This window comes from Lolium perenne, chromosome 6 (genome assembly GCF_019359855.2).
Source record: "Lolium perenne isolate Kyuss_39 chromosome 6, Kyuss_2.0, whole genome shotgun sequence".
Classification (NCBI taxonomy): domain Eukaryota; kingdom Viridiplantae; phylum Streptophyta; class Magnoliopsida; order Poales; family Poaceae; genus Lolium; species Lolium perenne.
Window position 1 is genome coordinate 16,824,745 of NC_067249.2, and position 25,846 is coordinate 16,850,590.

The 25,846-nt window shown below is 42.6% G+C and overlaps 1 protein-coding gene across 2 annotated transcripts; it reads left to right on the forward strand.

Annotated features, from left to right (window-relative positions):
- The first annotated feature begins 18,663 nt into the window (after positions 1–18,663).
- LOC127308748 (uncharacterized) lies at positions 18,664–22,003 on the forward strand. 2 transcript variants are annotated; one of them, XM_051339653.2, is made up of 5 exons: positions 18,664–18,921; positions 19,680–19,782; positions 20,095–20,203; positions 20,386–20,456; positions 21,021–22,003. In XM_051339653.2, the coding sequence occupies exons 1-5, from the start codon at positions 18,812–18,814 to the stop codon at positions 21,684–21,686; spliced, it is 1,059 nt and encodes a 352-aa protein (XP_051195613.1). In that variant the 5' UTR covers positions 18,664–18,811; the 3' UTR covers positions 21,687–22,003. The 2 variants fall into 2 exon arrangements, with proteins under 2 accessions (XP_051195613.1, XP_051195614.1); XM_051339654.2 differs by lacking the exon at positions 18,664–18,921 and adding an exon at positions 18,931–19,569.
- Positions 22,004–25,846: the final 3,843 nt, after the last annotated feature.

Sequence of the window (25,846 nt, forward strand, 5' to 3'; positions counted from 1 at the left end):
CTTGATCTTGAGTAATATAAGAAGATGTAATAACCTAGGGTTAATAAACCTCTGATTGTATTTACTTCAAGATTTTAATTCATTTAGATACTAAGTTTAAATGGCATAAGGTGTGTCACCTTATTTAAATTGTTTTCCCTCATAATAGATATGAAATGTTGACCATGGTCAACCTATATTTCATACCTTATTATTATGAGGGAGAATTAAATTTTGAAAGGATATAAGGAGAGGAAATTAGCTTCTCTCCAAGGGATTAAATAACAATTCAAATGAATATTTACAATAAGGGGAAATTATTTTCCTCTTAAATAAGCATGAACCAAGTAATCCACCCTGCTTGAATTAGTGTGATGTTAGTATTACTTGAATGAACTCTTTGGTGTGTTTTAGCTTAGTATACAAGATTGGTGTGGTGATTGTACCTCGTATTCGTATTTTAGACGCTAGTACGGAAGAATACCAAGAGGAGGAGGAGACCAACTTCCAAGGAGAGGAAGACCACTTTGACCAGTACCACCAAGGCAAGCTAACCCTTGCTAATCACCATGATGCCAAGCTCTACAAGAGCAAAGCACCATCACCCTTTTATTTTATGTATTTACCTATCCCATGTTTTTACCTTGCATTTATTTTTGCTTATTTGTTTCCAAAGTACTCTTTGATTTATGATTCACTTGTTCTAGAGTAGAAATTCATTAAGTTTAGCTTAGAGCAATTCAAAGCGAGATAGCACCCCTCATGAAATAGTTGCTAGTGCTAATCAATTAAAATTGACTACTTTAGATGGGAACATGGTGAAGTGAAATGAATTGGGGATGGATGAAAGTTGATGGTGAACTTGACCAAGAGAAGATGGTGATTTTCGATAAAACTGATGATTGGGTTTGAATGTGATACCCTTCCAATTATACAAGTACCCCCACAATACCTGATTATGGGTAGGGCTTAACTGGAAGCTTGTGTATTTTAGTATGGGTTCCCTCTAAACAAACATCATAGGGGTTACGCCGAGGCTGCCTCCGTATATGAGGAATGATGTGAATATGAGGTGAATGTACGACCCAAGCCCTGTGCAGTTCCCGGGTTAACAGTTGGTTTTCACCGGGGGCCAAGCTCATGGGGAGAGGTGCCTATACTAGTATATGTAAGTGAAAGGTTATGGTTGATGATCCGCGTACTGAGTTGCGATGATTCGAGGTTATCCTCGACGGATGAAATCAAAAGTTGTGGCACAAGAGTACAACCTCTGCAGAGTGTTAAACCTATTCGAATAGCCGTGTCCACGGTTCTGGACGATTGGAAAGGCCATACTGTTCCGTTATCAGAGTTTTTGATCTTAAAAAGGAATGATGAATTGAAAGGTGATTTGAGTTTGAATCACAAATGATTTGTGGGAATGACACTAATGTTCCCACTTGAGTTAGTCTAGCAAACGTTAAGTCTTTACTAAAGGTTTGATGAACTAAAACTTGGCTTTCCGCAAATGAACCTAGAGCTTAGTACCCCTTGAATACTCCTCTTAAGTAATTACTTTAGTATTAGTTTGCGAGTGCTTTAAAAGTACTCATGGCTTTGCCCTGGTGATACGTCCAATTTGCATCACTATTTTATATCATAATTTGCTGTTATTCATTGATATATTTCATATTGGGACACAATACTTATGTTATTTCATCTATTTTGCATGTTTCATCATTATTGGAGGATCAAGCACCGGAGCCAGGATTCTGCTGGAAAAAGCACCGTCAGAATGCAATATTTCAGAAGATCAACTGTGGAAGGAAATTATACCAAAAATCCTATTTTTCAAGATGACGAAGGAAGCCAGAAGGAGAAGCTGAGAAGGCCCAAGGTGGGGCCAGACCATAGGGCGGCGCGGCCCATGGCCTGGCCGCGCCACCTTGTGGTGTGGGAGCCACACAGCCCCTTTCGCCTCCTTTTCTTCGCGAAACCCTTCGTCCCGAAGACCTAAGCCACAGAGGATACCTCGCGAAGAGTTACAGCCGCCTCTGCGGGGCGGAGAACACCAGAGAGAAAAGAGCTCTCCGGCGGCTGAAATCCGCCGGGGAAATTCCCTCCCGAGAGGGGGAAATCGACGCCATCGTCACCGTCATCGAGCTGGTGTTGCGGTCGAAACCCACCGGCGAGCAGCGACGGGCAACACAGTAGAGCCGGGAACAACTTAGGGCTACGGCTGGCCCTGGTCCCTCCGAGCGACGGCCCGCAAAGCCTCTGGTACACACGTCCGATGCTGATGCAAGGGCGTGCCACCTGACCTATACCTGGTCAGGAAGGTGATGGAGATGCCTCGCTTAGTTTCCTGCATGGCATACACGTAAACATTAAATACGAGCCTCGATCGGCTCTCAGGTTATCCTGTGAATCGGCTCAAGGAGCCGATCCACCCATGATTCGTACGAGGTGCACGAATATATGGTGGTCCTGCTTGATCAAGATAAAGTTAATGCAATCTACGACGATTTGGGGTTTTCACCGCATAATCGGATCATACTACTCACGATTGGGCCTCGCGGCCACGCACGGTGATCGTAAGCCGATCCTAGACAAGGCCTAAAAACCAACATGAGGTTGATCCCCGGAACATCCTGTCTAGGACTAGCAAACGACACCCTACGTGCCGCTGGATCCTCCAACCCTTTGTAAGGCCTAACTATTGCAGATATTAAACTAATCCTTGAAGAATCAAGGAGCAACCGTAACGGATCGAATCTACTAAATAAAGATCAAGCGGGGTGCCGCCCCTACACCTAAGATAGGTGTAAGGGCGGCTAGACATGCAGGGGTTGCACTACGAAAGCATATGATACGAAGAACAATGCTAACCCTAACATATCTATGATAACTACATTGCTCGCCATCAAAAAGGCTTCAGTACGAGCAACGCATGAACAACGAGCATAAGCTGCCTAGATCGCAAGATGCGATCTAGGCAGCATGATGCTTACCGGTAGAAACCCTCGAGACGAAGGAGTTGGCGATGCGCCGAGATTGATTTGTTGGTTGAACGTTGGTTGTTGTTTATTCCATAAACCCTAGATACATATTTATAGTCCAGGGGACTTTCTAATTTAGGCGTGCACCTAACCGTGCACGGGTTAAACTCTTTGTTTCAATCTAAGATGCGATCTACTATGTTACAGATACAAGGGCAAACTTGCCCAAACTTTGCATAACGGGCCGATTCACGTATTTCTTCCATGTATACTCTTCAAGTCCATCTTGATCGCGGCCCACCTCTGACTCGGTCAAATTCTGGTGATAACACATGCCCCCCCTGGTTTTGGAATTGATAATTCCAAAATCACTCTGTCTTTTCTTCGTCGGGTCATGTCGTAGCAGAGCAGAACCGTTGCAGCATCTTTTATCATGACGCCTTGCCTTCTCAGCTTCCCTGCACAATTTGACAGTTCTGTGGCACCACCTCCTCGGAAACTGCTGTGGCATTAAACTCAGTCTATATCCCTTTTATTTAACCGCGCCGAATAGTTCGCCTCTTCATCCCCTTGCTCTGTACTAGCCATCGGCTCCATCTGTTACGTCCTTGTAGCCTGACGCCATTCTCGCACTTATATTCCTCCGCGAGCTGGGAAATCACCAACTTGGAATCTCCAGAAATTCCACTGCTTCTGCCCCGGCTTCTATTAGCAACTCCATTCCCTTGCATATTGCTTCATACTCGGCAACATTGTTGGTACAAGGGGTAGATAATCTGATGGAGAATGAACATGTTGCCCCCCGAGGCGATACGAGTAGGATGCCGATGCCACAACCATCATCACAAGCCGATCCATCGAAGAACATGGCCCATGCACGTACAAAGAGTGCGGCTATATCAGTATTGATTCGTTCAGCAATAAGATCGGCCAATGCTTGTCCCTTGACTGCTTTCACAAGCTGATACCGGAGATCAAATTCCGATAATGCAATCATCCACTTACCAAATCGGCCTTTCAAAAACAGGGGCCGACAGCATGTGTTTGACGACGTCTGGTTCCTGCGTCCAACATCCTTCTGCCGAGGTAGAACGCGACCTTTTCCAGCCCATCATAGACTGGTACCACTACTGAGGCGATGTAGATCTCAACCAGTTTGCCGATCAGATCATGAAATATGTAGTTCATGGCTCTTTGGTACGTTGCACCGGCGTTCTTCAGTCCAAATGTCATGACTACACATTCAAACAAGCCCACTGAACCTGGTACTCTGAATGCAGTCTTGTGTATATCTTCTGGATATTGTCAACATAAAGTAATATAACAAGCGCAATATGCAAGTATGTAAGAATCAATGCACAGTTAACACAAGTGTTTGCTTCTAAGATAGAGAGAAATGGGTAAACTGACTCAACATAAAAGTAGAAGAAAGGCCCTTCGCAGAGGGAAGCATGGATTGCTATATTTGTGCTAGAGCTTTTATTTTGAAAATAAGAAACAATTTTGTCAACGGTAGTAATAAAGCATATGAGTTATGTAAATTATATCCTACAAGTTGCAAGTCTCATACATAGTATACCAATAGTGCTCGCACCTCGTCCTAATTAGCTTGGATTTACATGGATTATCATTGCATAGCATATGTTTTAACCAAGTATCACAATGGGGTACCTCTATGCCGCCTGTACAAAGGTCTAAGGAGAAAGCTCGCATTGGATTTCTCGCTTTTGATTATTCTCAACTTAGACATCCATACCGGGACAACATAGGCAACAGATAATGGACTCCTCTTTAATGCATAAGCATTCAACAATAGATAATATTCTCATAAGAGATTGAGGTTTGTTGTCCAAACTGAAACTTCCACCATGGATCATGGCTTTAGTTAGCGGCCCAATGTTCTTCTCTAACAATATGTATACTCAAACCATTTGATCATGATAAATCACCCTTACTTCAGACAAGACGAACATGCATAGCAACTCACATGATATTCAACAAATAAATAGTTGATGGTGTCCCCAGGAACATGGTTATCGCTCAACAAGCAACTTATAAGAGATAAGATGCATAAGTACATATTCAATACCACAATAGTTTTTAGGCTATTTGTCCCATGAGCTATATATTGCAAAGATAAAGAATAGAAATTTTAAAGGTAGCACTCAAGCAATTTACTTTGGAATGGCGAAGAAATACTATGTAGTAGGTAGGTATGGTGGACACAAGTGGCATAGTGTTTGGCTCAAGGATTTTGGATGCATGAGAAGTATTCCCTCTCGATACAAGGTTTAGGCTAGCAAGGTTGTTTAAAGCAAACACAAGTATGAACCGGTACAGCAAAACTCACATAAAAGACATATTGAAAGCATTATAAGACTCTATACCGTCTTCATTATTGTACCTTTTATCATCATACCGAAGCCGATCGCTTGAACCGGCCTCCTCTTTGTCCTTGCCACCAGAGTGACTGCTCTCTTCTTTGTCTTTACCATGGCGGTATATAGAAGCTGAACTGAAGACCGACTTGGTGAAAATCCGCGTCTTGAACACGCAGCGGGTAGATCCTGTGCAATTGTACTAGAGTCGATGGCTGTGCATCGGCTTTGTTCCTTAGTTCTAAAGTCGATGCCCATGCATCGGCTATACATCATGAGAATTTTTTTAGTGGCCGATTTTCTATCGGCCCCCAATATTTCACTGCACATGTTCCTCTGATTAGGTGCCCCCCGAGCCGAATCTATCAGGTAACTGCAGATATCGGCTCTGTAGTTAGCCAAGGCACTGTATTTGAACGTCGGCTCCGTTAGGACCAATGTTGACTTCTTCCAGCTCATCAGCCGACGTAAAACCGCTGCCCATTAGATCGACGCTGAACACAGGCAGTACGTGTGGTGAAGATAATTTTGGCCGATTGCTGGAGTCCCACCGGGCGTGCCAGAATGTGTTGCGGTCGAAACCCACCGGCGAGCAGGGACGGGCAACACAGTAGAGCCGGGAACAACTTAGGGCTGCGGCTGGCCCTGGTCCCTCCGAGCGACGGCCCGCAAAGCCTCTGGTACACACGTCCGATGCTGATGCAAGGGCGTGCCACCTGACCTATACCTGGTCAGGAAGGTGATGGAGATGCCTCGCTTAGTTTCCTGCATGGCATACACGTAAACATTAAATACGAGCCTCGATCGGCTCTCAGGTTATCCTGTGAATCGGCTCAAGGAGCCGATCCACCCATGATTCGTACGAGGTGCACGAATATATGGTGGTCCTGCTTGATCAAGATAAAGTTAATGCAATCTACGACGATTTGGGGTTTTCACCGCATAATCGGATCATCCTACTCACGATTGGGCCTCGCGGCCACGCACGGTGATCGTAAGCCGATCCTAGACAAGGCCTAAAAACCAACACGAGGTTGATCCCCGGAACATCCTGTCTAGGACTAGCAAACGACACCCTACGTGCCGCTGGATCCTCCAACCCTTTGTAAGGCCTAACTATTGCAGATATTAAACTAATCCTTGAAGAATCAAGGAGCAACCGTAACGGATCGAATCTACTAAATAAAGATCAAGCGGGGTGCCGCCCCTACACCTAAGATAGGTGTAAGGGCGGCTAGACATGCAGGGGTTGCACTACGAAAGCATATGATACGAAGAACAATGCTAACCCTAACATATCTATGATAACTACGTTGCTCGCCATCAAAAAGGCTTCAGTACGAGCAACGCATGAACAACGAGCATAAGCTGCCTAGATCGCAAGATGCGATCTAGGCAGCATGATGCTTACCGGTAGAAACCCTCGAGACGAAGGAGTTGGCGATGCGCCGAGATTGATTTGTTGGTTGAACGTTGGTTGTTGTTTATTCCATAAACCCTAGATACATATTTATAGTCCAGGGGACTTTCTAATTTAGGCGTGCACCTAACCGTGCACGGGTTAAACTCTATCTTTCAATCTAAGATGCGATCTACTATGTTACAGATACAAGGGCAAACTTGCCCAAACTTTGCATAACGGGCCGATTCACGTATTTCTTCCATGTATACTCTTCAAGTCCATCTTGATCGCGGCCCACCTCTGACTCGGTCAAATTCTGGTGATAACAGCTGGACATCATCTCCACCGCCATCACCATCATCTTCATCATCATCACCGCCATCTCCACCGCAGCACCGCGTCACCGCTGTAGCAATTTGGGGTTTGATCTTGATTGTTTGATAGGGGAAACTCTCCCGATATTGATTTCTACTTGTTGTTGATGCTATTGAGTGAAACCATTGAACCAAGATTTATGTTCAGATTGTTATTCATCATCATATCACCTCTGATCATGTTCCATATGATGTCTCGTGAGTAGTTCGTTTAGTTCTTGAGGACATGGGTGAAGTCTAAATGTTAGTAGTGAAGTATGTTGGGTAATATTCAATGTTATGATATTTAAGTTGTGGTGTTATTCTTCTAGTGGTGTCATGTGAACGTCGACTACATGACACTTCACCTTTATGGGCCTAGGGGAATGCATCTTGTACTCGTTTGCTAATTGCGGGGTTGCCGGAGTGACAGAAACCTAAACCCCCGTTAGTATATCGATGCAGGAGGGATAGCATTATCTCAGAGTTTAAGGCTGTGGTTAGATTTATTCTTAATTACTTTCTTGTAGTTGCGGATGCTTGCAAGGGGTATAATCACAAGTATGTATTAGTCCTAGGAAGGGCGGTACATTAGCATAGGTTCACCCACACAACACTTATCAAAACAATGAAGATTAATCAGCTATATGTAGCGAAAACACTAGACTAAAATCCCGTGTGTCCTCAAGAACGTTTGGTCATTATAAGTAAACAAACCGGCTTGTCCTTTGTGCTAAAAAGGATTGGGCCACTCGCAGCAATTGTTACTCTCGCACTTTACTTACTCGTACTTTATTCATCTGTTACATCAAAACCCCTTGAATACTTGTCTGTGAGCATTTACAGTGAATCCTTCATCGAAACTGCTTGTCAACACCTTCTGCTCCTCGTTGGGATCGACATTCTTACTTATCGAAGATACTACGATACACCCCCTATACTTGTGGGTCATCAAGACTATTTTCTGGCGCCGTTGCCGGGGAGTGAAGCGCTATTGGTAAGTGGAATTGGTAAGGGAAACTTTTACTGTTAGTGCTGATTTTATTTCTACCTGCTGCTATAATTCATTATGGAGAGATCTTCTCTCGAATGTTTATTTGGGAAATCTACTACTACTGCAAAGGTAGTGGATAAGGCGCCAGGTGAGGAAGAGATACCATACAAAATACCTATGAAAATTATTGAACGTGTAGTGGATAACCGTTATACAGGGGATGGAACTGTCCACCCTGGAGATCATTTACTGTTCTTACATGAATTATGCGGTTTATTCAAGTGTGCAGGTATTACTATGGATGAAGTGAGGAAGAAACTATTCTCCATATCGCTGTCTGGTAAAGCGGCGCATTGGTATAAATTATTGGATGATGGGGATTCTCTTGAATGGAATGATATTGTGCCCCGGTTTTATTCTAAGTTCTATCCTCCAAGTGAAATTCATAAGGATCGGAACCGCATATATAATTTTTGGCCTCATGATGGAGAGAGTATTGCCCAAGCGTGGGGGAGATTGAAGTCTTTAATGCTCAAATGCCCCATTCATGAGCTTCCTGGTAATGTTATTATTGATAATTTCTATGCAAGACTTTCTTTTGAAGACAAGACCTTGCTGGATACTTCTTGTTCTGGATCATTCACGCGCAATAAGGAAGAGTTTAAAAGGGACCTTCTTAATCGGATCCAGGAAAATACTGAAGGATGGGAAATCGACAAAGAAAGAGAATCAGGTATAAATTATGATTACAAATGCATTGAAGCTTTTATGGAAACTGATAAATTTCGTAATATGAGTGCTGCTTATGGTCTTGATTCTCAAGTTGCTGCAAATCTTTATAAAGCTTTTGCTTCTCATTATGAATTGCCTAAGAAGAATTTTGATAAGTTTCATGAACCGTATAAAGATAAAATTGATTCATCTATAAATAAATGTGTTGTAGTTGAAACTATGGATCATGTTATTCCTGAAGCTTATATTGAAAAAACTCCTTTCCCTGCTAAAATGAAGGAGTACTCTGTTATAAATAGTGTGGTTCATAAAAGTGAAAAGAAACCTATAGAACCTGAAGAACAAATAAAAGTTGAACCTGCTGTTGCAATAGTTAAAGATCTTGTGACTGAAAATGTAGAGGAAGGTCATATTATTTTCTGTGAAGATGCTTCTAATATTGTTTCACATCCTAATAAACCCAAGCAAGCTAGTGTTCCTATGCTATCTGTTAGAATTGGTGATCATTGCTATTATGGTTTATGCGATATGGGTGCAAGTGTTAGTGCTATTCCTTATGAGCTTTACACGGAGATTATGCACGAAATTGGTTCTCGTGAACTTGAAGATATTGATGTGGTTATTCAGCTGGCTAATAGAGAAACTATCTTGTTCGAGATGTGGAAGTTCTATGTGGTAAGATTAAATATCCTGCTGACTTTTTGGTACTTGGTTCTGCTGCTAGTGATTATTGTCCTATCATTTTTGGTAGACCTTTTCTAAATACTTGTGGAGCTATTATAGATTGCAAGAAAGAGAAAATTTTGACTAAATTTGCTGGTGAATCTTACGAGTTTAACTTCTCTAAATTTACCAAAACTCCTTATAAAGCTGATTTGCCTAGTAATGATTTTAAAATGGAACAGTGTGCATCTATTGTTCTTGTTCCTAATAATCCTTTGCAGCAACATTTGGAGAATAGCGAGAGTGAAGTTTTTAGGAAAGAAAGAGATGAGCTTGAGGAAATTTTCCTTCGCCAACCTATTCTTAAGCACGATTTACCGGTGGAAGATTTGGGTACAACACCGCCACCAAAGGAAGATCCTGTCTTTGAATTAAAACCTTTGCCTGATAATCTTAAATATTCTCATATTGATGATAAGAAAATATATCCTATTATTATTAGTTCTACACTTACAGAGTTTGAAGAAGAAAGGCTATTGGAAATATTAAAGAAACACCGAGGTGCTATTGGCTATACTCTTGATGACTTGAAGGGGATTTCTCCCTCTATTTGCCAACACGCCATTAATATGGAAGATGATGCGAAGCCTGTTGTTGAACCTCAACGTCGTCTAATTCCTAAGATGAAGGATGCGGTAAGAAATGAGGTATTACGACTTCTTGAAGCTGGTATTATATATCCTATTGCTGATAGTAGATGGGTTAGTCCTGTGCATTGTGTTCCTAAAAAAGGAGGAATGACTGTTGTGCCTAATGATAATGATGAGCTCATACCTCAAAGAGTAGTTGTAGGTTATAGAATGTGCATTGATTTTCGTAAAGTTAATAAAGTTACTAAGAAAGATCATTATCCGTTGCCTTTTATTGATCAAATGTTAGAAAGGTTATCCAAAAATACTCATTTTTGCTTTCTTGATGGTTATTCTGGATTTTCACAAATTGCTGTTAAAGCTAAGGATCAAGAGAAAACCACTTTCACTTGTCCCTATGGAACCTATGCTTATAGACGTATGCCTTTTGGTTTATGTAATGCTCCTGCTACTTTTCAAAGATGCATGTCTGCTATTTTTCATGGTTTTTGCGAGAGTATTGTAGAGGTATTCATGGATGATTATTCTGTCTATGGGAATTCTTTTGATAATTGTTTGCGGAACCTTGATAAAGTTTTGCAGAGATGTGAAGAAACTAACCTTGTTCTTAATTGGGAGAAATGCCACTTTATGGTTAATGAAGGAATTGTATTGGGACATAAAATTTCCGAGAGAGGTATTGAAGTTGATAGAGCTAAAGTGGAAGCAATTGAGAAGATGCCCTATCATAGGGATGTTAAAGGTATTCGAAGTGTTCTTGGTCATGCTGGGTTTTATAGGAGGTTTATTAAAGATTTCTCCAAGATTTCAAAGCCTCTTACTAATCTTCTTCAAAAAGATGTACCTTTTGTTTTTGATGATGATTGTAAGGAAGCTTTTGAAACTCTAAAGAAAGCCTTAACAACTGCTCCTATAGTTGAACCTCCTGATTGGAATTTACCATTTGAAATTATGTGTGATGCTAGTGATTTTGCTGTAGGCGCTGTTCTTGGACAGCGAATAGATAGAAAATTAAATGTTATTCATTATGCTAGTAAAACTCTTGATGCTGCTCAAAGAAATTATGCTACTACTGAAAAAGAATTGTTAGCTGTAGTCTTTGCTTGTGATAAGTTTAGATCTTATATTGTTGATTCAAAAGTTACTATTCATACTGATCATGCTGCAATCAGATACCTTATGCAAAAGAAAGATGCTAAGCCAAGGCTTATTAGATGGGTGCTTCTGTTGCAAGAATTTGATTTACATATTGTAGATAGGAAAGGTGCTGATAATCCTGTTGCTGATAATTTGTCTAGATTGGAAAATATTGCTTATGATCCTGTTCCTGTTAATGATAGTTTTCCAAATGAACAATTGGCTGCAATAAAGGTGAGTACGCGAGACAGCCCTTGGTATGCTGATTATGCTAACTTTATTGTTTCCAAGTACTTGCCTCCGACCTTTTCAGCTCAACAAAGGAGGAAATTCTTTTATGACTTGAGGCATTATTTCTGGGATGACCCACACTTATATAAAGAAGGAGTGGATGGTATTCTGCGAAGATGTGTCCCCGAATATGAACAACAGGAAATATTGAGTAAATGTCATGGGAGTGCTTATGGAGGACATCACGCCGGAGATAGAACCGCGCAAAAGGTTCTACAATCAGGTTTTTATTGGCCAACTCTCTTCAAAGATGCAAGGAAGTTTATTTTATCTTGTGATGAATGCCAAAGGGTTGGTAATATCTCCAGACGCAATGAGATGCCTATGAATTATACTCTTGTTATTGAACCATTCGATTGTTGGGGATTTGACTTCATGGGACCTTTTCCCTCTTCAGAAGGTAACACTCATATACTTGTTGCTGTTGATTATGTTACTAAATGGGTGGAAGCCATACCTACAAAAAGTGCTGATGGTGAGACCTCTTTAAGAATGCTTTTGGATATTATTTTTCCTCGATTTGGAGTGCCTAGATATATTATGACTGATGGAGGTTCTCATTTTATTCATGGTGGTTTTAGAAAAACTCTTGCTAAATATGGCATTAATCATAGAATTGCTCCTGCTTATCATCCTCAAACTAGTGGGCAAGTAGAACTATCAAATAGAGAAATTAAATCTATCTTGCAAAAGACTGTTAATAAAACTAGAAAGAATTGGGCTAGTAAATTGAAGGAAGCATTATGGGCTTATAGAACTACTTATAAAAACCCCATGGGAATGTCACCTTATAAAATGGTTCATGGAAAAGCTTGTCATTTACCTTTAGAATTAGAGCACAAAGCTTATTGGGCTGTTAGAGAATTAAATAAAGATCCTAAACTAGCTGGTAATAAGAGGTTGTTGCAATTGAGTTCTCTAGATGAATGGAGGAGTGAAGCTTATGAAAATGCTAAACTCTTTAAAGAGAAAGTTAAAAAATGGCATGATAGAAGGATTATCAAAAGAGAATTTAATATTGGGGATAAAGTCCTATTGTATCGGTCTCGTCTCAGATTCTTTGCAGGGAAATTACTCTCGAAATGGGAAGGACCATATGTTGTTGAGGAGGTGTATCGTTCAGGAGCAATTAAAATTAGCTCTCTCCAAGGCAATGCTACGCAAGTGGTGAATGGACAAAGGCTCAAGCATTATATCTCAGGTGATTCTTATAATGTTGATGTTGATATTATTCAAGTGGAAACACCGGAGGCTTTCATTAAAGGACAAATTGACAGTCCGCCAGAACTCGACTTTGAATAGGTAACAGTACTGGTAATAAAAAGTTCGCAATTTACTTTCCGAACAATATTTTTGCTATTTTTGGAAAATATGAAAAATTACGAGATCGAAACGGAGTGGAGGAGACGCACGAGGGCGTGCCACCATAGGCCGGCGCGGCCTAGCCTGGGCCCGCGCCGCCTTATGGTCTGGCCGCCTCGTCGCTCCTTTTCGACTCTGGTTCGACCTGGGACTTTCCTTTTGACATAAAAATTCATGCTATATAATCCCCCTGACCCCTGGAGGTCCGTATATCGTTTTCTCGACGTGTTTTGTTTTGAGCTGTTTCTACCAGGTCCTGCTCCGGATCTAGATCCATCATGTCTTCGTCAGAAACTCCGAAGGGCAGCTCCTGCAAGGACGTTGACAACTTGTACATGGAGGAGCTGAGGATGCACCCAAAGGAGTTGACGCTCGTCGAGGGAAAACTGCAGATCAAGGATGTTCAGGGTCCTAAAGGAGAAGGAAGCTTGGAAGACAGGATGGAGAAGCTACAACAAGAGGTCTTCAAATACAAGAAGATGGCTGAGCGTGAGGTGGATATCTTCGACAAGATTGTGTCTGAACTCATTGCTGAGCACGAGAAGGAAACTGCAAAGCTTTGGGGCGACATCCTTTCACTTCATGACACCACCAACCAACTCCAAGCTCAACTCTATGACGTTCGGAATCAAAACTGTGAGTATGAAAACAGGTTTAAACGCATAAGCCGTGCTGCTAGTTTCAGGATCCCCGAGACCAAGATGTCGTTTCTTGATGGAGAGCCTCTTCCCTGGAAGTTTGACGGGAGTTCACCACCACCATCGCCAAAGGAGTGATTCATCATCGGTATTGGCATCCCCTTGGTTTGTTCCAAGCTTGGGGGAGTGCCGCGGTATCACATTATCATTATCTTTTACTTTTTACTATCAAGTAGTGTCATATCATGAGTAGGGAAGTTATCATATAAGATGGGTTGCAGTGTGGAAGTATCTCTCCTTTAGTTGGTTGTCTATGTATCCCTTGGTGTGAGTTATCGTTATGAAATATTAATGAGAAGTCTTATCATTTACATATTGCACATCTTATTTTAGGTTGCAATTCTATTTTATGATTTACCTTGTTATTAGTATTGGTATCACTTTGGGAGCATCGAATAAATCTATTTGGTTTTGGCAAACTTAGCATTGGTCAGTAGCAACAAAACTTTGAGGTTTAAGTAGAAAAGAAATACATGTAGTCGTTTCATTATCTTTCTTTCTTGTTAGCTCATAGCTTATTATTCTGAAGTTAAAATTTTTTGTGCTTACAAGGAAGATGCATGATTATGTCTATCACATGTATATTTGTTTGTTTCCATCAACTCTTATGCTTACTAATTAACCTTGCTAGCCAAAGACCTGTACTGAGAGGGAATACTTCTCGTGCATCCAAACCTGAACCCAAACCTATGCCATTTGTGTCCACCATATCTACCTACTGCATGGTATTTTCTGCCATCTCAAGTAAATACTTCATGTGCTACCTTTAAACAATTCAAAATTTATTACTTCTTATTTGTGTCAATGTTTCATAGCTCATGAGGAAGTATGTGGTGTTTTATCTTTCAGTCTTGTTAGGCAGCTTCCACTAATGGACTAGTGGCTTCATCCACTTATCCTACAATTTTGCAAAAAGAGCTGGCAACGGGGTTCCCAGCCCCAATTAATCAACTTTCATTAATAATTCTCTTCACATGTTTTGCTCTGATTCATCAGTAAGCAACTTAATTTTGCAATAGACACTCCTCCATGGTATGAGATTGTTGGAAGGCACCCGAGGATTCGGTTAGCCATGGCTTGTGTAAGCAAAGGTTGGGGGGAGTGTCATCCTTAAATAAACTAAAGTACATGTGTAATAAAAAGAGAAGAGGGATGATCTACCTTGCTGGTAGAGATGACGTCCTTCATGGGAGCCGCTCTTTGGAAGTCTGTTTGGCAAGGGGGTTAGAGTACCCGCTACCAGTCGTTGACAACAACAAACACCTCTCAAAATGTTACTTTCATTCTCTTTATATGATTTCAAAACTGAAAAAGCTCTAGCACATGATTTAATCCCTGCTTCCCTCTGCGAAGGGCCTATCTTTTACTTTATGTTGAGTCAGTAAACCTATTTCCCTCCATCTTATGCAAGCATTTGAGTTGTTGTGATCAAACCATCTATATTGTGATTTACTTCATCATGTCTTTTACTCTTTTTTGTTTAGTACAAGTTTTATCTGAATGAATATAACTTTGCAAGTTATCAATGATCATTATGATTGAGTATGCAAGTTTACCATAAGCTTTAATATGAGAGCATTGCTCGATAGATAAGTATAACTTATTAACTGTTCTCCGACCAAGAACGAAGTTTGCCATCACCAACTATGATTTCTTATGCACCTTTATTTGTGATTACCTTATACTTGTTTCAAGTTGAGTTATATGAGAAAATTGTTTACTAGAGTGATTTGTGTGTATGAATATGATGCTTCTTGTACGTATTTTGTTTATCGACTCTTCACTCCATAAACATGTGGTCCTGTTTACCAAGTTCAGTTTCGCTTGGGGACAAGCGAAGTCTAAGCTTGGGGGGAGTTGATACGTCCAATTTGCATCACTATTTTATATCATAATTTGCTGTTATTCATTGATATATTTCATATTGGGACACAATACTTATGTTATTTCATCTATTTTGCATGTTTCATCATTATTGGAGGATCAAGCACCGGAGCCAGGATTCTGCTGGAAAAAGCACCATCAGAATGCAATATTTCAGAAGATCAACTGTGGAAGGAAATTATACCAAAAATCCTATTTTTCAAGATGACGAAGGAAGCCAGAAGGAGGAGCTGAGAAGGCCCAAGGTGGGGCCAGACCATAGGGCGGCGCGGCCCATGGCCTGGCCGCGCCACCTTGTGGTGTGGGGGCCCCACAGCCCCTTTCGCCTCCTTTTCTTCGCAAAACCCTTCGTCCCGAAGACCTAAGCCACAGAGGATACCTCGCGAAGAGTTACAGCCGCCTCTGCGGGGCGGAGAACACCAGAGAGAAAAGAGCTCTCCGGCGGCTGAAATCCGCCGGGGAAATTCCCTCCCGAGAGGGGGAAATCGACGCCATCGTCACCGTCATCGAGCTGGACATCATCTCCACCGCCATCACCATCATCTTCATCATCATCACCGCCATCTCCACCGCAGCACCTCGTCACCGCTGTAGCAATTTGGGGTTTGATCTTGATTGTTTGATAGGGGAAACTCTCCCGATATTGATTTCTACTTGTTGTTGATGCTATTGAGTGAAACCATTGAACCAAGATTTATGTTCAGATTGTTATTCATCATCATATCACCTCTGATCATGTTCCATATGATGTCTCGTGAGTAGTTCGTTTAGTTCTTGAGGACATGGGTGAAGTCTAAATGTTAGTAGTGAAGTATGTTGGGTAATATTCAATGTTATGATATTTAAGTTGTGGTGTTATTCTTCTAGTGGTGTCATGTGAATGTCGACTACATGACACTTCAACTTTATGGGCCTAGGGGAATGCATCTTGTACTCGTTTGCTAATTGCGGGGTTGCCGGAGTGACAGAAACCTAAACCCCCGTTAGTATATCGATGCAGGAGGGATAGCAGGATCTCAGAGTTTAAGGCTGTGGTTAGATTTATTCTTAATTACTTTCTTGTAGTTGCGGATGCTTGCAAGGGGTATAATCACAAGTATGTATTAGTCCTAGGAAGGGCGGTACATTAGCAATAGGTTCACCCACACAACACTTATCAAAACAATGAAGATTAATCAGCTATATGTAGCGAAAGCACTAGACTAAAATCCCGTGTGTCTCAAGAACGTTTGGTCATTATAAGTAAACAAACCGGCTTGTCCTTTGTGCTAAAAAGGATTGGGCCACTCGCAGCAATTGTTACTCTCGCACTTTACTTACTCGTACTTTATTCATCTGTTACATCAAAACCCCTTGAATACTTGTCTGTGAGCATTTACAGTGAATCCTTCATCGAAACTGCTTGTCAACACCTTCTGCTCCTCGTTGGGATCGACATTCTTACTTATCGAAGATACTACGATACACCCCCTATACTTGTGGGTCATCACCTGGCTATTCAAATGCCAGACTTTGAGGAGGAGCAACAGTATCCGGACGATGGACAACAAGATGTCTACGATAACTAGGCTCGTCTCCGAGTCAAGCGTTACCTGTGGGACAGATAGTCCACTACTACTACGCTTCCGCTACTTATGTGTGTTGTTGAACAATCTATTCGTGTAATATTGGATCATGTGATCCATGGTTGTAAGACAAGTATGTGTTGTAATAAATGATGACTCTGAACTACTTACTATTATGTCTCGCAAAAACAATCTTCCTGGGATTGCGATGTATGATATAATGGGCATCTGGACTTAAAAATCCGGGTGTTGACAATCGGCCTATTTCGTTCATTTCCTAATATCAAGTAACTAATAACTCTCTTGTTCATTTAATTTTCTTTGCCTCGTAGGGTTTGGAGACGGTTCGTAGATGAAAAGGTCGGTGAATTCAAAAAAGAGCTACAATTTAAAAGGTCAGTGGCTGGGACTGGGGATATTCAGCCACAGGGGACCAATCTATGTGGATACTATGTTTGTGAGATGATCCGGAGATACACCTCTGAGCGGGTTCCGTGTGAAAACAATGTCAAGAGGAATAACCTCCGGAAGATGCTTAGTCCAGAAGCTCGCTTCCGACCACTTCAAGAGGAACTAGTTGGATGGTTCGTGAGGGAAGTCATCGATCCTAAAGGAGAACACTATGTAGAGGACATAGAACTTCTGATGCATTAAATTATGTATGGAAACTTGTTCAAAATTGTATATGCTGGTCATCCGATATTGAATATATATTGTATATTCCTCTTGAATTCTTTTTGGTTCTAATTTCAAATTTGTTTGAAATTGTACATTCATATGCATGTATGTAGTACCGTAGAATATGTGAGACTCCTTCAAAATTAAAATAAAACACAAAAGAATTAAAACAATACAAATTCAAAAGAAACCAGGTTTAGGGGGGGGGGGGGGGGGGGGCTAAAAACCTAAACCTGCGACGGCCTTTAGTCGCGGTTGGCCAGAAGAACCGCGACTAAAGGTCCTCCGCCCCGACCGTCGCCTGGCGGCCACGTGGATGGGCCTTTAGTCGCGGTTCGTAACCAACCGCGACTAAAGGGGGGGCTTTAGTCCCGCATGTTTAATACCGGTTGCACAACCGGTATTAATGGTTGTTGCCAACCGGGATTAAAGGCCCTTTTTCAACCAGTGACGGCCCCCCTGTGCCGACAACGGCGATGCTCACGAGCGCCGTTTCCCTTCCTAGAGGCGTTGTCGTGAAGTTTTCCCTTTAAACTTTGGAGGCTCGTCTGCTCACTAGAGCATTAGCCAGTTCCCTAGGTGTTGGTGGTCCTCTAGTAGGCTTAGTGTGCTACTTTAGTTTGGTGTAGCTCCAGGGAATGGCGTCTCGTTGGTTGCAGGTTTAGGATGATCTGCCTTTGTTTAACTAAAGTCTCGAACTTTCTTGTAGATATTGTAGTTTGGAGCCTTGCTCTGCTCTTTTTTAGGCTTCAGTTTTGCACTATATGTGCTTGTATCATCTCTAGCTGATACCGCATTATCTTATTTTTATTTATTTCTCTTGTTGTTTTCGTTGTACTTGATCGTTGATGACTTTGTTAATTTAAAGTCATGCTTTCATCTTTAAAAAGTATCACACTTGTTACTCTTTTTACGAGGGAATTGATGCAACTGCACTAGTTCCACTTTGAACGGGCCATCACCGCACCCAGGCGGAGGCAAGTTATTCGGTCAAGTCAACCACAGTCCACAGACATAGAGCGTCTCTCTTCCTCATCGCCTCCATCCCCTCGAGACCGATCCGTGCCATGGACACGGACTGGCGGCCCATGCAGGGGTCCAATCCCCCCGCCGGCGTCGACCCGGACTGGCGTGCCCAGCTCCAGCCCGAGACGCGCACCAGAATCGTCAGAAGGATGTATGGGCTCTTAACTGATTTGATTTGCTTTGCTTCCATGCCGATCTGATCATGCTAATTCGATCGACCCTCCGCCTCTTCCGGTTTCCCACATACAGTAGAAATACAAACGAGGAATTTCCTGCATGTTTTCGGGCCAATTTTTTCACTCGATCGATCTTATATAGCTTCGATCTTAACCCATATCTGATATAGCTTCGTTGTCGATCTAGCGCACAAGCTCCTAGTTCCTCCGTCTCTAATATTCTTTGCGTGCTGGGGAGATTCTGCACCCGCTTTACATCCAGCCTATTTATTGCTGATAAATTTAGACACAAGTTCCACCAGACATTTCAGGTCCCACATACTTTACTGCACACAATGTGTTAAAAGAAACTTTACTGCACACAGATCGTTAGAAGCAATGCATTCCCAATCTTTAGTTCTTTACTAAGGTTGGATTATCGAGTGAAACCCAATTTGCCGAGGTATATCTCCTGTCTCAGTACATGTGAGATAATTTTAACACAAAATCTTTATGTCTCTTCGGAGACCAGACAAAATCCTCCTTATCAACCGGCTCCAAATCTGTCAAAGGCAGTGGTCCCTCGCAAACAGTCTTAATCCTACTTGAGACAAGTCTTGCCCAAGAGTTCATATATATTGATGGTATGTCATGGAACACAACAACAACGGCCTGACAAAACTATCTAATTTGTCCGTCCATAGCAACGCAGTGCACTTAGCTAGCGTATTTACATTTTGCGTTACACATGCAGATTGGAAACTCATCCGCCAGTATCAAGGCCAATGGGGTTGAACGAACTTCAAAGAAACGCCGTGCGGTTCGAAGAGGAGATCTATACCGCAGCGACCAACCAGGTAATCTGGAGCACACTGTGGCGCCGTGACTTAAATTGGGGCCATGGGTGTGCAAACACCACACCCAAACCATTTGGAGCACATCCCAGTTGTTTTAGCAAAATTTTCAAACTTAGTTTCTGTTCATAGCTCGTTTGTTCTGAACATTTGATGACCTTTTTTTGTATGATTATGATTCAAATGTTAAAAGCTGAAGCACCTTCTCAATTGTGCTAAACTGCTAATCACACCTGAACTGTTGGTTGCAAGCCACTATTACTCTATTAGTAATTTGGTAGAAAGCTTTACATTGTTTTCTTTTGTATTACTCAGTCTGATTATTGGCGGGAAATATGTATGAAAATGCTCTCTATGGAGACAATGCCAGAGCAGGCTCCTGGATATTCTCAAGTGATTCCAAATCAAAACAACCCTGGTCAAGGTACATTGTACACTAAACTGAGTGTTGCACATTTTATCATCTTAGCTTGGATGGCAATTTTTTATGTCATCAAGTGCTGAGATTATGCGCTTTATTGTCATCCTACAATGTACTTGTAGCTTGTTATTTATTGGCTTATTCATTGTATCATGTATTCTTTGACAAACTTGATTTTTATGCAGCATATGCGGACAATACTGCTCAAACAGGCCAAGCAGGTGTAGGTGATTGGCAAGAGGAGATATATCAAATGGTAAGACATGATATTAATATCACCTTTTTGGCACTCCCTTTCTTGGAACCTACTTAAATTCATAGACAGTGGACCTTAGAAGAAAGAGGTTGAGATTGCCACGATCTGGATTCATGTTGGTAGATTGTTAGAAGATGAAACAATGCGCCATGTTGGATGTTGGGGCTTTTTACTTTTGCACGTTATGCTTCCCATCCCTTCTTATTTTAGTCTGTGTACCAGCAAAGTCATTCTGGAGTTGAACCAGAATTTCATACAGCAACGCAAGAGTCTGGTTTGCAGATGCACTACAGCTATGAATGTGGGCTATGGAGCACATCTATAGTGTATTAGTATCTAGATGCAGTAAATCCACAAGGTATTAGCAGTCTTTATATTAAAGTAATTTGTTTAAAGGGCATCATAGGTTCTTATTTTGTTTTAGATTTGTATGCTTCTAATAGGTACATGAAATATCTCACCAGTGCCATATTTGCTGACTTAATGACAAACCATGGTCTATTAATTGTTCTGTTTTCGTCTCTTCTGCTCCAAATTTATGTGTGTGGTCTTGGTTGTCGACAGATTAAGAGCTTGAAGGGAAAATACTTTGCAGAACTCAATGAATTGTTCAATAAGATCTGTGTGAAAATACATTATGTTGACAGCAGCATACCACCTCAAAGGCCATCTGAGCAGTACGAAAGAATGAAGAGCTTTAAAATAATGTTGGAGCGTATATTACAAATTCTGCAAATTAGCAAGAGTACTGTCCAACCTGCTCTGAGGGACAAGCTTCCTCATTATGAGAAACAGATCATCAGTATCTTGAATTCACAAAGAAGGAAACCAGTGCAACCACAAGTACAGCAACATTTCCAGCCACCTGCAGCAGGACAAGCTCCTAATTCTAACAGTTCACAGCAACGACAGCCTTCCCAGAGTTCACAGAAGCATTATAGTCATACTAATCCTCAAGCAAGTTTGTCGACCATAAGCACTGGATTACAGTCCTCTAGTGCATCTTGTATCCAGCATCCAACAACAAAATTGAGTGTCCCCATGCATCAAAATGGTGCAAAGCGTCAGCGGCAGACAGACTCTGATTTGAAGGCTGCCCGAAGAAAGGCTGCTCAAAGAAGCAGTTTTGATTCCGTGCGGTATGGTTCAATCTTCGATGAGTGGCGCCTCATTACAGCAGGGGAGCACTGGGCTGATGCAGGATACTCAACTGCAGACTTTGGTAGATAATTGTACAGCACCAGTGTATATCACATTGCTTACTGTTATTTCTTCAAGATAATTGGATCTCTTGGTAAACAAATGGATGAACAGATCGACCAAAGTATACGGAAGATGCAAGCCTGTCGTTTGGCAATAGTGATGTAAGATAGATGAAATAATTATGAGGTCGACCTCTTGTGAGCTTTGTATATTTACCTATAAACAGATGAAATAATTATGAGGTCAGGTTGTTGTGAGCTCTGTATATTTACTTTTTTAAGGAGCTATGTATATTTACCTATAATCAAATGAAACAATTATGAAGTCGAACGTTGGTGAGAATATTTAGTCTCCTGCTAAATATTGAGATGGATTCCATGATTTACCCTGTTTCTTATCGTCTTCTGTGACTTGTAAGTGCAAATTCTTTCTAATTCTATTTTTGGGGCATTAATAAAAGCTAGGAGAGTGCTTGTGTGTTGCCATGGCCTCTTTTAAGTTTTTTCCTCCCTTAAGAATATAAACAAGAGTTTAAGATATTCTAACATATCAATGGAATGCAGTATTTATCTTATACGGAGAAAGCTATAGGGGTAGATCTGTAGGGTCCCCCGCCCTAGGGTTTTCCAAGTTTTTCCCAAGATACAGATCACCGGAGCGTCGGAATCGCTCAAAACCTTGCATATGTCCCTAACATGTGTGCATAAGTGTGATGTAGGGTTTGCCTAACCTTGCATGTACCCGGCGTTGACGATTTTCGCAGACATGGGCTAGCACTTGGTAAAATCCAGGTGTATATGGAAACTCCTGCTACGGCTCAAACGGATCCTATTTTATGGTAAAGTATGCCCAACCTATGGTTTCCATGTACATATCTCCTAAACAAACCAAAGCAAATAAAAAATTTCATTGGTAACCCTCACACGGAGAAAGCTATAGGGGTAGATGTGCGGGGTCCCGCCCTAGGGTTTCTCAAGATACAGATCACCGGAGCGTCAGAATCGCTCAAAAAATTGCATATGTCCCTAACATATGTGCACAAGTGTGATGTAGGGTTTGCCTAACCTTGCATGTACCCGGCGTTGACGATTTTCGCAGACATGGGCTAGCACTTGGTAAAATCTAGGATCTGTATGTGGAAACTCCTGCTACGGCTCAAACAGAGCCTATTTTATGGCAAAGTATGCCCAACCTATGGTTTCCATGTACTTATGTCCTAAACAAACCAAAGCAAATAAAAAATTCCATTGGTAAATCCTCACACGGAGAAATCTATAGGGGTAGATTTACGGGGTCCCCGCCCTAGAGTTTTCCAAGATATAAATCACCGGAGCGTCGGAATCGCTCAAAAACTTGCATATGTCCCTTACATATGTGCACAAGTGTGATGTAGGGTTTGCCTAAGTGTGATGTCCCTAAATGTTTTCCGTTTCGCCCGTTGGCGGACAGGTGTCCTAGAACCACTGCAAAAGATGGAATTGGGATACGGCAATTATCTTGAAAAACCCTTAACGAATAGGGCTATCACGTCCGGAGTTCTATTGATTTTAGGGGGAAATGAGTAGGAAACGGCCCGTTGCACCACATAGTTTGTCGGAACGAGGCCATATTTGGCACGTTCATGGGCCCTAGGATGGGAAGCAAGGGCCCGGTCGTGGATTTCCAATCCGACCCACGGGCGACGGTGTTTCCATTTTCGGGGTTCCGGGAGGCCTTTTTTTGTGAAGCAGCTACATGGTTAGTATCTTACTATTGCGCGAGACGTCCGCGCAGTGGTAGGATACCTCCTACGCACCACCTATAACATTTCATATGCGCACGGTAGCCATCTGGGAATCCTCCCGCTTCTTGCGGTGTCCCGCCGAATTCGCTGGGAACTGACCGGATTTGAACTGGGGCCACACTTTCCTTCGCTCAATAAATGACGGGAAAAATGTTTTTAGGTCTACGACGTGCCATTTTATGTGCTAAATGTTTTCCGTTTAGCGCGTTGGCGAACGGGGTGCACCCGCGCGTTCGGTACGGCCATACCGCATGTCCCGATGGCCCCGTTTTGCACAGTTAGCAAAGTAAACGAAGTCATAAAATCGCGCGGAGCCGCGTGGCGTCATTTTATGTGTCCTAGTAACCACTGCAAAAGACGGAATTGGGATATGACAACTATCTTGAAAAACCCTTCACGAACAGGGCTATCACGTCCGGAGTTCTATGGCTTTTAGGGGCAAATGAGTAGGAAACGGCCCGTTGCACCACATAGTTTGTCGGAACGAGGCCATATTTGGCACATGTGTGGGCCCTAGGATGGGAAGCAAGGCCCCGGTCACAGATTTCCAATCCGACCCACGGGCGACGGTGTTTCCATTTTTGGCGTTCCGGAAGGCCTTTTTTGTGAAGTAGCTACATGGTACACATTTTAGTATTACGCGAGACCTCCGCGCAGTGGTAGGATACCTCGTACGCACCACCTATCACATTCCATATGCGCGCGGTAGCCATCTGGGATCCCCCCCCCCCCCCGCTTCCTGCGGTGTCCCGCTGAATCCGCTGGAAACTGACGTGATTTGAACTGGGGCCACACTTTCCTTCGCTCAATAAATGTTGGGAAAAATGTTTTTAGGTCTACGAAGCGTCATTTTATGTGCTAAATATTTTCCGTTTAGCGCGTTGGCAGACGGGTGCACCCGGGCGCCCGGTATGACCATACCGCATGTCCCGGCGGCCCCGTTTTGCACAGTCGGCAAAGTAAACGAAGTCATATGGGTTGATAGTTGTTACCACATGTACCTATGACTTAACCAAGCTCAAATATAGGCATATGCCCACCGGGGGACCCCCACTGGGATGTAGTCAAAGGGGTAGATCGCGTGGTCAACTGAACTCGGGTTTCGTCAGAAATCGAGCATCGAAAGATCGGAATGGCCCCAAAATGTGTGTGTCTCCCTATAATAATGTATTTTACTAGATTCCTGAATATTAAAAAAAATAAAGAACAAACCAAAAAAAAATTGTGCCGACGGCGTCGGCATAGCTAGGTTTAACTTATCTGGTCGAGCCGGACCAAGTCCGGCTCACACAGACACCCGCACCACCACGCCCTCTCCCTCAACCCACCCGCGCCGCCACGCCCTCTCCCCCAACCCCACGTGCCGCTAGAGCCTCCTCCACCCGCGCGCCGCCACGCCCTCTCCCCCAACCCCGCGTGCTGCCACGCCCTCTCCTCCACCCGCGCGCCGCCACCGCCATTCGCCGGCCGCTGCTCGCCACCGCTGCTCACCGGCCGCGCCTCCCCTAGTCGCCGCCCCTGCCTCCCCATCGCTGCCGCCACGCGCAGCAGAAGTTGCCCCGGCCCCTGCCTCTATCTCTGTATGTGTTTTATTTTATTTTTTTGTAACTTTTGTTTCTAAGATTGTATGCTATTTAGAAATACAAATAGAAAAGGTGAAAAGGTGAAATAGAAATACAAATAGAAAATGTGAAAATGTTAAATAGAAAATGTGAAATATGAAACAAAAATGGAAATAAACAAGGAAATGTGAAATAATTTGTTTTTTATTGAATGGCAATAGGTTCCGTCGTGACCGCCCCGTCGTGACCGCTCTGTCGTGACCGCCCTATCGTGACCGCCGTGTCATCGTGTCCGCGATTCTCTCCGGCCGCCGAGGGTGAACTAAAACATCGCCTCCCCTTCTCCGCATTTTTTATGTCACTAGATTCATTTTCCAAGTAAAGTCACGTCACCTAGGTGTCACTTCCCGTCCGCAAGCTTTACGCGGATAAATATGCATTAGTGGTCGGCATATTTTCAACCGTAACGCTTGCGGCATTTACGGGACAGTCGGCGGATGCGTAGTTGGGTACGTTCACGTGTTCTACCCCGGTACGAGTCAGGATTTCGGTAGCGCCTCCCCGTTGTTCTCTTGATGCACATTTTCTCGGCTTTTTGCCGAGACGTGTATCGGGAGAGCAGCAGGGAGGTGCTGCCGAAATTCTGTCTCGTACCGGGGTAGAGCATGGTGAACGTACTCAATCCACGGATCCGGCGGCTGCTAGGAGCCCACCTAGTAGAGATGTAGGTTGATGCTTGCGTTTTGGCCGGTAGAAAATAAAAATATGATGCATTTAATTTCATGCTACTATTTGTTGTTTGTCTCCCAATAAAGCAGAGGATGGCTGATAATGGGTGGATG